The 15,300-nt window shown below is 53.1% G+C and overlaps 1 protein-coding gene across 1 annotated transcript; it reads left to right on the top strand.

Annotated features, from left to right (window-relative positions):
- Nucleotides 1-342: 342 nt before the first annotated feature.
- Nucleotides 343-15,031, top strand: KLRG2 (killer cell lectin like receptor G2). Its single transcript, XM_028106453.1, has 5 exons — nt 343-1,188; nt 6,498-6,599; nt 7,237-7,382; nt 14,007-14,110; nt 14,619-15,031. Exons 1-5 carry the CDS (start codon nt 432-434, stop codon nt 14,737-14,739), a joined length of 1,230 nt encoding a protein of 409 aa, XP_027962254.1. The 5' UTR covers nt 343-431; the 3' UTR covers nt 14,740-15,031.
- Nucleotides 15,032-15,300: the final 269 nt, after the last annotated feature.

Genomic DNA, 15,300 nt, shown 5'->3' with positions numbered 1-15,300 from the left:
AACCCGCTGTTTTTTTGAGGTCCCAGGATCTCTTACACACTCGGCCAACCGCTCTCAGCCCAGACTGTAACTCTCAAAATCAGCGCAATGGCAGAGGGCTGTGGGACTGGGGACAAAGAAGAGGAAGGAGTCAGGCGGGGCTCTGGGTTCTCCCTTCTGCCTCTAATTCCAGTTCTTTCTCGGTAACCCAGTGGGCAGGCCCTCCTCGGCTCCTTGCCCCGCAGCCCCGGGGAAGCCTAAGGGGGCGTGGCCAACCGAATCCCAGCCGCAGCCAATCCCAGCGGGGCCCTTCGGGTGGGCGGGGGCAGGGGAGCGTAGCCTGAAAACTTCCGCGACCAGGCTGGACCAATTCCGACGCGGGAGGTGAAGCCCACTCCATACCTGGGCCCAGGTGCGCTCGCTCTGCATCTCTCGGTCGCCCCGCTCACCGGATGCAGCGGGCCCAGGCGGCGTCCGGAGGAGACCCACCCGGGGCCGAGTTCCCAATGGAGCCCTTGGGAAGCCAGGTCGCGGGGCTAGAGCAGCCGCAGGTGCCCGCAGAGGAGCGACGGCTCGAGAGTCCCGAGAGCAGCCCGAGTCTGGCCCGCGCCGTAAAGGAGGCGGCGGGCGCGGGCCAGGACCTCTCCGGCGGGAAGAAGCTGCCCCCGCCTCGCCCGGCGCTCCTGCGGCTCCCGGCCCCCAGCCTCGGCTACGGCGCCTTCCGCCGCCAGGCCTCCGCCGGCTCCGAGCCGCCGTCGCCCGGCCCCACCGCGGCCGAGCAGTTCCGGGCCGGCGAGGCGCCGGGGGCCGAGCTGGCGCCGGGGGAGCCGCCGCAGGGCACCTGGGCCCCGGTGGAACTGCAGGTGGACGTGCGCGTCAAGTCCGTGGGCGTGGCGGGTGGCAGCCGCGCGCCCTCGCCGGCGCCGTCCCCGCGCTTCCTCACCGTGCCGGTGCCCGAGTCCCCGGCCTTCTCCCGCCACGCCTTTCCCGCCCTCCCGCTCCTGCCGCGGACCCCCGCCCGGCCAGAGCGCGGCCTCGACGCCGAGGGCCGGGCGAGCCCCGCCGACGGGCGCTCGGAGCCCCCGGGCTCCCCCACGTGCCGCGGCCGCTGCAGGGCCCTGGGGCTGGAGAAGGAGGAGGACGCCGCGCTGCTGCACCGCGCCGAGACGGGCGGCGACGAGAAGCTGCCCCGGGCCATAAAGCTCATAGGTAAGCCCGCGCGGCCGGGCAGGGGGCGACGCCGCCTGAGCGCAACCCCCTCCTCCCCCCAGCCACCCAGCGCCGGGCCACTGCGGCGGAGGGCCGAGGGGACCCCGACCACGGCCCCGCTGCCCCGGCCCCACCTGTCCCGTCCCGCCTCGGATCGGTCACAGTCGGGGCTAGGTAATTGGACTGCATTTGTTTGCAGTGAAAGAGTAAAACCTTGCTACCACCACTCCGCCGCCCCACCGCTAGAACTTCCACATTCCCTCGGCGTGTGCGCGGCATGGTTGGGAAGTAGAGGTGGGACCACTTCCAGGAGAGGGGAAGCCTTCCAGGATCACCTGACGGTGGTGGCAGCCCCGGCGAGAACCGGGTCTCCCGACCCAGGCTCCCTCCCTCTTTCCCTCCACGTATGTTGAGGAGCATTTGGCCCCAAACACTCCCCCGTTCAGCAGCTATTGCGTGGGGACTAGGGACCAGACTGCTGGGGGCGGTGTGTAGGGGAGGGGGTCCGTTTGAGGGATGGGGTGTTTGGCAGGGGACAAGAAGGAGGCTGGAGGGGCGCCTGGGTGGCTCATTCCGTTATGGCTCTGACTCGATTTCAGCTCAGGTCATGATCTCAGGGTGGTGAGATTGAGCCCCTCCCGAGCTCTGTGACTGTAGTGGAGCCTGCCTCTCCCTCTGCCCCCCCCTTAAAAAAAAAAAGATATAAACAATCCTGGACAAGGAGCCAGGAGGGAGTGGTTGGTGAGCTTGGGGGCATGGGAAAGCTTCCTGGAGTAAGCGTTGAAAAGTGAGTAGGATTTGGGGGTGGCAAAGGCCCCTTCTAACTGGAAAGTTCGGGAGGCAGAGTGCCAAAGGCTTGGCCAGGATAGAGGAAGACCAGGCCAACTAGACAGGCCCCAAAGCCCCGGGGTCTCTGCCACATCTTGGTCTTGGGTAGAGTTCAGGGACACAAATCACTCGGGCTTTTGCAGAGTTTGGTGTGAGCACATTTTCTGAATGATGGTATATTGTCTTTTTTTTTTTTTTAGACTGGGGAGGGGCAGAGGGAGAGGGAGAGAGAATCTTAAGCAGGCTCCAGGCGCAGTGTGGAGCCCCACACGGGGCTCGATCTCACAACCTTGAGGTCATGACCTGAGCCAAAATCAAGAGTCAGCTGCTTAACCCACCGAGGCACCCAGGCGCCCCAAAGATGCATTTCCTATCATATCACTGCCGTAACAAATTGCAACAAACTTAGTGGTTTAAAACAACCCAAATTTATTATCTTACTGTTCTGTGGGTCAGAAGTTTGATGTGGGCTCACTGGACTAAAGTCGAGCTGTCAGCAGCACTGTGTTCCTTCCTGGGGGCTCTAGGGGAGATGCTATTTCCTTGCCTTTTGTAGCTAGAGTCTGATTCCTTAGTTCATGCCCCTCGGAATATTCAAAGCCAGCAAGCAATGTTTGGCTGATTCCTTCTGCTGCCCTCTCTGACTCTCTTGTTCTGCCTTCCTCTTGTTTCTAAGGACCCTTGTGTTTACGTTGGGCCTACCCAGAAAATCTAGGAAAATCTCCTCATCTTAAGGTCAGCTGATAAGCAACCTTAATTCCAACCAAAACCTTAAATGCCCTTTGCCATGTAACCTAACTTATTCACAGTTTCCAGGGACTAAGACATGGGCGTCTTTGGGGTGGGGGTAGGGGGGCATTATTCTCTCTACCACAGTGGGTCTACAGCTTTTTGTCAGATTAATTAAAGAGTCTAGGACTAAAAAAAGTATAAATACAGGTCACCCTGGAATGGAGCCAGGAGGGGTGTGGGCAGGGAGAACTCAAGCTGAGAGTGAGAACAGAGGCTAGGGGAGGAGGTGTCTTTTGGAGAAGATGGGGTGGCCTAGGAACTCCAGAGGTAGAATTTTGGTGGGCTGGGCAGGAAGAATGTACTCAGTGCTGGGTGCCTGGAGGAAATGGGGCCCTGAAGGGTGATGCCCAGTACGGTCAGGCCCAGCTGGAGGAGCAGGGGCGTTTGTAATAGCTTTACCTGAAAAAATGATACAAAAGCGGACTCTCATTGGCACGAGCCCCATGAGTCAGTCCTATGCTTTTTGTATTTGGAAGTTTTTTTTTTTTAAGACGTCCCCCCCCCCCAGTTTGAATAACCTTTAAGTCCCACAAAACCTGGTTCCACCGCAGGCCACCAGATCTGACTAGGAGGAAGCAGACAGTGTTTCAGCTGCGGGTAGGAAATGTGGCAAAGTAAGATGGACTCACAGTTCGAAAGTAAACAGACTGTAACATCAGAGATGTCATTCCAAGATTGGGAAAGGAAATCGGGTGGAAGCTAGAGAGTGGGGCCGAAGGGAAGGTGCTGGAAAGAAAGGGAATGTATGTTATTATTGCCATGTGGGACTGGGTGTGTTTGCAGACAGGAGAGAATTCAATTTAAGGGCATCCAGAATTGGAAGTGGGGTAAAGACGGGTTTAGAGGGGACTTTAGCTTTATGTGTGTTTTCATTTTTTTGTAAGGAGAATGTTTTGGGTTACCTGTGTAATTAGGAATTGCTTTGGAGGGGCACCTGGGTGGCTCAGCTGGTTATGGGTCTGCCTTTCGCTCAGGTCATGACCTCAGGGTCCTGGGATCTAGCCCCACATCTTAGCAGCAGCAGCAGCAGCATCAACATCATCGGGCTCCCTGCTCAGCAGGGAGTCTGCTTTTCCCTCTCCCTCTGCATCTCCCCTCCCCCATGCCACCTCGGTCTCCCTCTCTTTCTCAAATAAATAGCTAAAATCTTAAAAAAATAAAATAAAAGGGGGAATTGCTTTGGAAAGGGGGTAGGCAGGACTTCCTCTGTCTGGAAGTTTAGGAGGACGCTGGCTCTGTGGGGGGCCATTCCCAAGGTCAGCCGTGCAGCCCTGAGTGGAAGGTATGTGGGCCTGTGTAACCTGTTCTATTTCTTTTATGCATTCTTTTCTGAAAGGCCAGAGCATGCGGTCACGGTAGTTACATTGACAGAGGTGATTGGTAGATTTTTCCTTTTCTTCTCCAAGCTTTTTAGTTCTGCTTTTATTTTAAGACTCTCCATTTATATGTATCTTTTATTCCAAGCTTATTCAAATCACTTTTTTTTGGTAACAGCTTCATCGAGTTATAACAGCTTCATCGAGTTACAGTTCACATAACCGCACACTCCAGCCACTTCAAGCATACAATCCGGTGGTCTTTAGTACATTCCTAGAGGTGCACAACCATCACCACAGTTGGTTTTAGCATATTTTTAAGACCCTAAAAAGAAATGCTGTGTCTTTTAGCTTTCAACCCCCCAGGCTCCCCCAGGCCACCACTGATCCACTTTCTGTCCCTGTGGGTTTGCCTATTCCAGACATTTCATAAATGGACTCATGAGTCCTTCTGGGACAAGCTTTCACTTAGCAGCATAAAGTTCTCCGTGTTCAGCCACTGCCCAACACGCATCAGCACTTCCTATCTTTTGTGGCTGAATATTCTGCTGTATGGATATACTACATTTTGTTTATCCATTTATCAGTTGATGAAAATTTGGGTCAAATCCCTTTAAGAAGCAGATTATGTAATTAAAAAAAAAAAGCCAACTCCAAAAAGGTCACAGATGGAATGTGACTCTTGTGTATGTCGGTGTAACACACTGCCCTTTTCAGTCTTTGAAGCAAGTGTTTTTTTCCTAATGGAAATGGGAAATCAAGGACTTCAAAAGTGCTTTTAAAGTTGAGTTATGATTGAAAACGTCTTATGAAAAATCTTGGAAATGTGTCCCAACTTTCTCTGTGTGTGTGTTGTGTGCATTCATATGGAGGTATATACGAATACACATGTGGTTTTAAAAACGAATTAGTCTTTTCAAAATACTAAATATTTGCTGGAGAATTAACCTCTGCTGTTTCAGGTTTTGGCAAAAATATGACGATTGCGTTCTTGGGACCCTTACGCCGGGTATGTGGCATTCCCAGCTCTTGGCCCTCCTCCAACACCTGGCAGCCAAGTGTCTGGGAAGTTTATTTTTTAAATTTTTAAAAAAAGATTTCATTTATTTGAGGGAGAGAGCACAAGCCAGGAGGAGTGGCAGAGGGAGAGGGAGAAGCAGGCTCCCCGCTGAGCAGGGAGCCAACAAGGGGCTCGAGCCCAGGACCCCGGAATCATGACCTGAGCCGAAGGCAGACGCTTAACTGACTGAGCCACCCAGGCGCCCCTGGGGAGTTTAAATTGAACCTGCATCTAAAGAGAGGCCTCTTTTGTGTTAATTGATTTCATGCTTCTGTGTCCAGGCAGAGATCAAATTCAGGAGTGCTCAGTTATTTTAGATGTTTCCAGGTGGAAATCCGCTTACAACTGCCGATGGCCGTGATTAACCATTTACTGTGTTTTCTTCTCCCCGTTTTCCCCTTTGGCCTCCCCGGTCACTCCGTCACCAGGGCAGCATCTGACATTCGAACACGTTCTCTTTCTCTCAGCCTCTGCCGCCGCCTTTCCTCCTGCCGGGCTCCGTCTTGTGAGTTCCTTTCCCCCCCTGAAGCCTCCCTCCAGCTATCGGGCTCACGCCTGTGTCCTACTCTCCCGCCTGCAAAGCACGCCCTGCACGGCGCTTCACTAGCGGCCTCCGGTGACCTGGAGAGATAGAAGAGGCAGGTGATTGCACGGTCAAAATGGGAAGACACCTTGGGGCGCCGGGGTGGCTCAGTCGTTAAGCGTCTGCCTTCGACTCAGGTCAGGATCCCGGGGTCCTGGGATCGAGCCCCGCATCGGGCTCCCTGCTCCGCGGGAAGCCCGCTTCTCCCTCTCCCGCTCCCCCCGCTTGTGGTCCCTCTCTCGCTGTGTCTCTCTCTGTCAAATAAATAAAATCTTAAAAAAAAAAAAAAGGAAAACACCATGGGGGGGGTGGCGCCCATGGAGGCCAGACTTGAACCCAGGTCTGTCGAAGCTGAAATGGAGCCCACATCCCTCTCTTGTTTGGAGGGGTAGCTCCTGGTACCCTTAGCTTTGTAAGCGCAGACGTCTGGCCCTGGTCTCGGTGGTATTTGTGCCCTGTGTCTCATGCACATTCAGTGCTCAACAAATGGTTGTCAGCCAGTCATCTGTTCTCTTTCTTGAACGAACTCTTAGGTCTTCTAGTAATTTAAGAAGCAGAATATCTTCTAGCATTTTTCTCCCAAAGAGAAGTCCTAACCTGAAGTGTTTTTTTGTGGTGTCTTGGGCCAAAGGGGGTGGGGTGCTGGTGTGTGAGTCAGTGTGGCTCCGAGTTGGGTGTGGTTTGGATTGGCTCCTTCTAACCCGTCTCTCCTGGTTGTCCCTTCCCCCAGGGCTCCCTCTGTACATGAAGTCCCTGCGCTGGGCCCTGGCGGTCATGGCTGTGTTTCTGGCCGTGTCCGCAGTTGCCATCGTGGCTCTGGCTTCTAGAGCAGGTATGGTGCCTCCTCCCGGTCCCCTCTCCTCCTCTGTCCACCACCAGGGCATCTAGTCCTTACAGCAGCTTTGTGAGAATTAGAAGAAGACATCCCCACTGGACAGATGCCGCACAAAGACACTGGGCTTGTTGAGCAGAGAGAGGGACAAAGAGCTCCTGCCTCCCTCTGGACACAGCCTGTGCTCTAACAAGCAGGGGGTTGACAGCTCCCACCTGGGGGCGCTCCGTGCACTGCACAAACTCTACAGCCTTCCTGGGGCCCTGCCACCCTGCTTGCTGTCCCAAGGCTTGCCAGTTCCATGCTCCAGATTTGCCCCCTCACTCAAAACGGTGGCTAGATTTTGATTTTTTTTTTGTTTATTTATTCATTATTTTTTTTTTTAGAGATTTTTATTTATTTGAGAGAGAGAAAACCAGAGAGACAACATAAGCAGGGGGAGCAGCAGAGGGAGAGGGAGAAACAGGCTCCCCACTGAGCAGGGAGCCCAAGGTGGGGCTCGATCCCAGGACCCTGGGATCATGACCTGAGCTGAAGGCAGATGCTTAACAGACTGAGCCCCCCAGGCGCCCTAGATTTTGATTTTTTTTTTAACATGCATACATTCAGTTCTTTATAGTGGTCTCTGTGCTTGCAGGGATCAGGTGCCGGCCATGCCCCCAGGGCTGGATGTGGTCCGAGGAGCACTGCTACTACGTCTCTACCGAAGCTCAGGCCTGGGAGGCCAGCCAGGCGTTCTGCTCAGCTCACCAGGCTACCCTCCCACTGCTGAGCCACACACAGGTGAGAAGGAGGCGGTGGGCTGTGGAAAGATGTAGGTATCATTACAGATCACAGATTCCTAGCGAAGATCTAGTCCATCTCTACATTACAGAGAGAATCACCAAAGCCTGGGGAAATAACGTGACATGCAGGAGGACCAGACATCAGGGTTCCAAGGTCTTCAACTTACCCTTCATTCTGAGTGGAGGCGGAGCTGGGAAGAGGGGAGCAGGGATGCTCTGGCCAAGCAGTTAACTGTGAGCGTTCCTTTCCTCAGTGATTCCATAAGTATTTGTCGAGCACCTACACTGTGTTTGGCACTGGGGATTCTAGGATGACCCAGAAAACCCAGCCCCCACCTTTACACGGCTAACAGAGCAGTGAGTGTGGCAGACGTTAATCAAGAAACCACAGAAATAGGTGTTTAATCACTATATTGATCTGTCCTGTGGAGGGAAGGTGCACAGTGCTCAAGGTATAGGTTGTCTTGGAATCTTGTCTCCATTGCTTCTTTCCTATGTGGGGTCCCTGTTTCCTTTATCTCAAGACTTTTTCTTGGTTTATAGCCTTTTCTTGGTGGAGTACACACGCTGTAAATTTCCTGGGAAAAAACTGCATGCCTGGTAAATTTCTTGAGACCTGTCATGTCTGAAGATATTTTATTCTAACCTTATTTGACTGATAGCTTGGCTGGGTATAGAATTCTAGGGTGGAAATAGTTGTCCCCCAGAATTGTGCTGCTTTTGCTCCATTACCTTCCAGTGTTCAGTCTTACCATTTAATAAGTCTGATTTCTGATCCTTTTATGTGACTCCCCCACCCCTCCCCAAATTTCAGGGCCTTTATCTTTGTTCTCCCTCTGTCCTGAAATTGAACAGTCTTATCCCTTTGTCGGTGTTTTTCTTCATTTTTATTTCTGTTGCCTTATTTGTAATTTTGAGAACTCTTTTTTGGTTCTTCAAATGTCCTTTTTTTGTGGTGTCCTGTTTGTTTCAAGGATGCAGTATCTTCTCTTATCTCATTATAAATATTTATTTGAGAGCGAGAGAGTGAGAGCATATGCACACAGAGGGAGAGGGAGAAGCAGACTCCCTGCTGAGCAGGGAGCCCGACGTGGGACTCGATGCCAGGACCTGTCCTGGGATCATGACCCGAGCCGAAGGCATGCCCTTAACCCATGGAACCACCCAGGTGCCCCTCTCTTACCTCATTACCGATCGTAGTTATATCTAACTTTGTCTTTGAAATTTGTTCTGCTCCCTGTATCATGTCTGTTTTTTCTGCAAGTACCTTTTATTCTATGTACTGAGTTGTTGTGAGTTGGTTTTTTTTTTGTCTTTTCATGTTAGAAAATTTCCTAAAATGTCTGATGATCCTTAGCTGTCATAATTAAGAGTCAGGCACTAAAGAACAGATTGGAAGCTCTGTGTTAGGGTGGAGGTGAGGGGATGCATTGGGCTTTTTTAGAGGCAGGCTTTGCAATGGGGACATCAGGCTGGGGCTCAACTTTTCTTTTTTCTTTCTTTTTTTTTTTTCTTAAGTGAATGCTGGGATGTCAGCATTCCAGGAGCAGTGGGGAAAGGGAACCAAGGTTTCACTTGTAAGAACGTAGCACTTAATCCCTCCCCTTTTCTAGCGTAAGTACCTCCAACCCTCAGCCAGACCTGATGCTCTGGATACCCCGGTCCCCTGTGGTTTATTTCTCAAAGTTCTACTGGTGATCTGCTGTATTGGGAGGGGTGAGTGGATTTTGTGGGAAGGGGTAGGAGAGAGGCATTCACTGCTTCTTTTTAGGACTTTTAACCAGAACTTCTTCTCCAGGCCCCTCTTCCCGTACCTTGGCCTCCAGAAGGAACTGTTGCCTCTAATCATTGAGCATTTGGGGGCTTCTCAATTCCAACTGGCGTCTTTCTCAGCTTCCTCTCACTCAACCTTTTCCTTGAAAAACCACAGGGCTTTCTTGGGTCTGCTCAGCCAGTTACAGCTGTCCAGCTACCCAAGTTTTGTTGACATTTCTCATGTGCTATCATTTCCCGTTCTTATCTCTTATTTTCCCCTTCTGTTATCATTTCAGAAAATTCCTTTCTATTCCTTTTTTTTTTTTTTAAGATTGTATTTATTTGACAGAGAGAAACACAGCGAGAGAGGGAACACAAGCAGGGGGAGTGGGAGAGGGAGAAGCAGGCTTCCCGCTGAGCAGGGAGCCTGATGCGGGGCTCGATCCCAGGACCCTGGGATCATGACCTGAGCCGAAGGCCGACTGAGCCACCCAGGCGCCCTCTAGTCCTATTTTATTAAGAGTTTTAAACCTGAATGAGTTTCACTTCATTGGATGCTTTTTTGTGTGTCTATTGAGATGATACCTTTTTGTTTACTCCCTGAATCTCTTTTTTGTGAATTACATTATTTGTTTTTGTTTTTTTTTTAATATTCTAGGCCTCTTGCAGTAGTTTACTTAGCCATGATTTTTTCTTCCCCAGGACTTCTGGATTTGACTTCTTAATATTTTACTTAAGGGCGCCTGGGTGGCTCAGTCGTTGAGCGTTTGCCTTCGGCTCAGGTCGTGATCCCAGCGTCCCAGGATCGAGTCCCACATCGGGCTCCCTGCTCGACGGGAAGCCTGCTTCTCCCTCTCCCACTCCCCCTGCTTGTGTTCCTGCTCTCGCTCTCTCTCTCTCTCTGTCAAATAAATAAATTTTAAAAATCTTTTAAAAAAATATTTTACTTAAGATTTCTCATATGTGACCCTTTGTTTTCTTGAACTGTTCCTGCCCAGTCCTGACCCCAAAGCTATTCTGCACCGTACAACAGGGTCCCTGCCTTTCTCTTTCTCTCTGGGAGAGTTCCCTGGAGGTGGATATAAAACTGTGCTGGAGAAAGTTATTTTACAGTGGGTTATTTTATCACCAGGAATAACACTTAAAGTTTCAAAAAACATGGAGAAATGAAAAAGATACAATGTAGATGGGAAAACACCAAATCTGGGATCTCAGTATGGTAAAAAGATAGATGCAAAGAAAAAACACAGAAAGGAAATATGTATGCTCCTTATTCTAATCGTGGTTACCACTAGGGACAAGGTTACGAGTGATTTTTTTTTCTTCTTCTTCCTTAAAGTTTTAATTTTTTTTTAAATTTTCTTAATGTTCTGCTAATAACGTGTGCTGTGTATAACTGGGAGGAAATGCCAGGGGAAGAAGATCAGTATATAAAGGTTTTGCCAGGGGCCTGGGCCAGGCCTGGAGTTCTTACATTTGTCAGATAAGAATAGGCTGTGCTGAGGAACCTTCCCTTGTGGAATCTGCAAAATGAAGAACAGTGGGAACGGGAACAGAGGTGGGTCCCTTGACAGCGGTGGAGCTGGGGGAGGGGGCCGAGCCTGCCAGGGACCCACCGAGCCCAGCATGTGTCCTCAGAAAGCCTGCCTCTGCCCTGCAACCTCTGGGTACACAGGTTCAGTTCAGCATGACCCCAGCCCTCTGAGCAAAAACCTCCCTGTGGCTGGTGTGTCCTCCAAGGGGGAGATGGGCTTACACCATCCAAACTGCAAGCTTGGGATAAAGAATTCTTGTAGAACTAAGCATACAGGATCAATTATTTGAAACATAAGTAAGTACAGAAAAGCCTGGGTAAGCAACTTGCAAAAGAACCGAGAATTTGGGTCCCAGGCAGTTAAATTCTGGACCGTGATGGCTGGGGAACTCTGGCATCCTGAGCTCTGGACGAGGGCCAGAAGCTCCAGGAGGCACTGGGGCGGGGGGCAGTGATGTAGAGCTGGAGACAGGCTGGCAGAGGCAGTGGGCAAAGGCCAGGCTCCAGGAGCTGGGACGCACACACCCAGGGACATAACCTGTGGTGCCAGTGGTACACGGAGCCCTCGGAGAAGCAAGTCTCATCCTCCCCAAAAGCTGGGTTTGCTCATGGTTAGAGAAAAGGGAGAAAGTTTAAGCGCTGTCTGCGCCCTTGGTTTCAGCACAGCTGTGTTTCCTAGGGTGCAGGGAGCACCAAGGACACACAGGGACTGTCAGCCACACAGGCTGACTGCAGAAAGGTGGAAAAAACACGAAGAAAGACCCATCCTGGGGTTAAGACAATTAACTAATCGGAGCATTTGAATACGAAAGCGGAAATGTAGGAAGGCAGAGAGCAGAGCGAGGCTGGTGGGGGGGGCGGGTGTGTGTGTGAATGCGCACCAGGTCTCCCCCGAGGGAGATGGGGGCCAAATGGTGACACAGCAGTGTGAATGACCACAATGCCACCAACCTGGACGCTTGAAAATGGTGAAAACGCTAAATTCCGTGATACGTGATACGATGTTACCAGTTTGAAAAAAGACATGCTTGAGGGCAGAGCAGGTAATTTACCTCCGTTTTAAGATGCCAAATGTGGGATTTCAAGTACATTCCGCTCGGGCTACCGTCCCCACGCGGCCTGACATTGGTGGCGAAGTTGGAGGAGCACCTGCGGGAGGCCGTGGAGGCCCCGGGACGGCGGCGGTGGCACGACAGCACAGTTCTTTGAACCATAGATGATTTGCGAGTTTCTGGAATTTTTGTCTCTGGATGATGCTAGCGGTGAGAACAAGTGAACAGAGTCAGAGCTGCGAGGAAGGAAGGGTGGAAAGGAGAGGGCGGGCAGGGACAGGCCACGCCGCTGTCATGGGAGGCCCGGAGGTGGAAGCGAGGGACAGCCGGGTGGCCTGGGGCCAGGACTGAGGGCAGGGGCCCCTCGGTGGTGCTGGGAACATCAGATGAGGTCCCCTGTGTTGGGGGCTGCGTTTGCACACCACCCGGCCGAGCGTGGACTCTGTGCCCTTGGCTTTGTACAGATCCTCTCGGGCCTCCGTACGGATGGCCCCCCCCCCCCCCCGTTTCAGAGGCCCATACTGAAGCTCTGAAAGGTTGGGTACTTGCCTAAGGCCCCACACACCCGAAATTTGACTAGGGGGTGTCCCGGCCCTGGGAGAAGCCCCACGCCCCAGTGTGCCTTCCCTAACCAGCTGCCGCCCGCTCCCAGGAAGGGGGTGCCGGCCGCAGGAGCCCCCCCTGCTGCAGCCAGTGCCCAGCGCAGCTCTGCCCTCTGACTCACCTGCCAGCCGCCGCCTCACCACAGCTCCCTGCCCAGCCCTGCTGGCGGGCCCCAGCCCGGGCCCCGGCCGACATGCGGCCATGTGTGTGCCTTCCCTGTCCTCGCCGCGGTCACCGTCCCAGGTAGGAAAGCGACAGGCCGTGCACCAAGCTCCGGAGTCCGGCTCCGGCGGCCCGGGGGCAGGAGCTCACCTTGGAGGCGGTGGGCACGCGGCGTCCCTGTAGAACGTGGCTTTTACACTGAGACCCAGAGGACCACTAGGAATGGCACCAAGGGGACGGTCATTACGCTCGTGCTTGCTTTCTCGTTCTTTCTTTCTTGTGCTAACCCTGGTTACGTATTAACCAGGGTTAAATACGGAGCTTCTGGCTTCCTCAACTTAAGTTTTCTAGGGAAGAGCTGGGCATACATTAAACTCACATAGGACAGTCTCCTAATTTTCCCTCATGAATAGAGGCTTCTGGATGTTGTGAGCAACGTGTACTTCCTGGTCTGCTTTTCTTCACTCAGTGTGATTTCATAGTGACATTTTCCACGTACTTGGCATCTTGAACAGCATTGTAATTTTCCATCATGTTAATGTCCCATAATGTGCCCAGTTATTTCCTGATTGCTGAGCATTTGGGTGGTTTCCATTTTTTCTTTCTAAGTAACACGGTATTACCTTTGGGTTAGTTCATTTTCTCCCCTTCATGTTCTTGGATTTATTCTCTAAAGTGGAATCACTCATCGGAGTGGTAGGAAGGATGTGACTGTTCATGTGACGTGGCAGCAAGTTAGGTTCTGGAACTGCGCTGGCTTCGCGGCCTCACGCCCGGACTTACAACATTAAAGCATCTTTTCCCAAGCTAACCATTTCTAAATACCATTTTTTCCTTTAGTTAGTTGCTAAAAACAAGATGACGCCAAGGACAAATATGTAAGAGAAAGGTCATCGCTAACAGTTCTCTAACGTACTGTGGTTCTTGTCGTTCCTTGTACGTCTGCATTCTTGTGCCAACACGGTTTGTCTTTACTATAAATCGTGCCACAACTCGAAGTCAGCGTTTATACTCACGGTAACCCCTGATGTCCTATAACTTGCTCTCATGGCTCCACGGTCTTTGTACTTGTCTTTCTTAAAAACGTTCTTAATAAGGTTGTGCTGAGCGGATGCGACGTAACTGAGAAGCGCACTGCTGGCCCTCTGCTCCCAGCCACATGGGCCCTGGCCCTCGCCTCTTTGCTACCTGGATGTGCTTTGTCCCCTCAGTACCCATCTTGCACTGCCCGGTGGGGACCGGCGTTAACATGCTCTCTCCCCTTGAGGCCGAGATGGGACCCCCCCCCCCATTTCTGGTCCCCAGTGTCTGCCGACCAGCAAGCATCCAATACAGCTTTCCAATTCCTGGTGTTTGGGGAGAGCTGGGTTGAGCTGGGTCCGTTCTCTGGGTTGAGCTGGGTCCGTTCTCTTGGTGAGCTGTGAGCTGGGAACTTGTTGGGGATACGGTGGGGAGGGGGGGGCACAGAGCCTTACTAGTGTTGGAAGAAGGGTGACCAGCTGCTTTTCTCCTTCAGGACTTCCTGAGCAGATACCCAGTCACCAAGTACTCCTGGGTGGGGGCCCGGCGAGGCCCCCAGGGCTGGCACTGGATCGACGGGGCCCCACTATCACCCCCGCTGTGAGTGACCATGGGCCTGGGTGGGTGGCCTCTCTGTCCCCAGTATGACCAGAATGACATCACAGTAGATGCCAAAGAAGGGTTGGGGCCTTCCCCTCTGCTGGCACCTCCCCCACTGCTGATCTGGATCCACCGTCTGTCTGTTCCCAGATTCAGCCCCCTGTTCCACCACCAGCCTCGGGTACCTCTTGGGAGACACCCTACCCTCCTTGCCCCACCTGGCTTGGAGCCTTAGTGTCATTTAGTCCCGGTCACCCCATCCCTTGTTTGGGTCTCCAGAGCATTCACCCAAGCAGGATCATCACCCTGTTCTGTAGATAAGGGGTGCTGCACAGAGGGGTTTGGGTGGTTCTCCGGAGCTATGGGGCATCCTCGTGACTCCCACCCCAGGGCCCTTTCCAGACTCCCCGGCCCTGTGCAGTGATCAAGCCATACCCATCGGCAGCAGGCACACAGGCCGGCAGGGGCCGTCATCCTGAGCTCTGTCCCCTCTTCTCACCTTCCCCAGACTCCCAGAGGAAGAGGAGGACCAGCCGGATCTCAAGTGTGGGGGCCTGGAGGGAGGCAAGCTGGTAGCTTTGGACTGTGCCTCTCCAAGACCATGGGTCTGCGCCAGGGGGACCAAGTGACTTGGGTTCCGCCCGTCCTGAGACTTGGGGGCATGCAGCTCCCCCAGGGGAAGCCAGGTTGCTGGCTGGGGCAGCCTCTTCCCTGGACCCAGACTTCCGGGTCTCCCTGCTCTGTGCTCAAGGGGCCCTTTCTGAGCCAAGCAGGGACTGGACTTCCGGCTCAGGCAGGTGACGTCCAAGGGCGAGGAGGCTTTCTGTGGCCCTTCCAACTTCTGAAGCAGTTCCCTTGGAATGGTTTCTCTAGCATTCTTGAGCCTAGGTTTCTCCCTCATTAAAATGGCCATTTCCCATCCTCTCTGTTACCTGCTTAATCATACCTGCACAGCCCCTCAGTCTTGGAGGACCCGAGGCCTTAGCGATCCCGGTGCTGCCCGGCGCGGTTCTCACCGGAGCGCAGGGCCCGAGCCTCCGCTGGGATGCCACCTCCAGGCGGCTGGGCGCGCGGCCGACACCGCTGACCAACAGCGTCTGGAGGACAGCAAGTGAGGAGTGGTCGCCCCCGGAGGAGGGAAGAGGAGGGTTTCCTTCCGGGCCCCGAGCTGGCAGAGGGTAAGGTTTGCG

The sequence above is a fragment of the Eumetopias jubatus genome, unplaced genomic scaffold, assembly GCF_037043125.1.
Source record: "Eumetopias jubatus isolate StellerSeaLion01/CBP00866 unplaced genomic scaffold, mEumJub1_p1.0 scaffold_14, whole genome shotgun sequence".
NCBI lineage: Eukaryota > Metazoa > Chordata > Mammalia > Carnivora > Otariidae > Eumetopias > Eumetopias jubatus.
This window is presented reverse-complemented; position numbering and strand designations above follow the sequence as displayed.

Bases quoted from the DNA above. Each gene is read 5' to 3' on its own strand.
- KLRG2 (XM_028106453.1), top strand. From the start codon at position 432: ATGCAGCGGGCCCAGGCGGCGTCCGGAGGAGACCCACCCGGGGCCGAG. The intron at 1,189-6,497 runs GTAAGCCCGCGC...CCCTTCCCCCAG, and splicing joins CCGGGCCATAAAGCTCATAG to GGCTCCCTCTGTACATGAAG. The intron at 7,383-14,006 runs GTGAGAAGGAGG...TTTCTCCTTCAG, and splicing joins CACTGCTGAGCCACACACAG to GACTTCCTGAGCAGATACCC.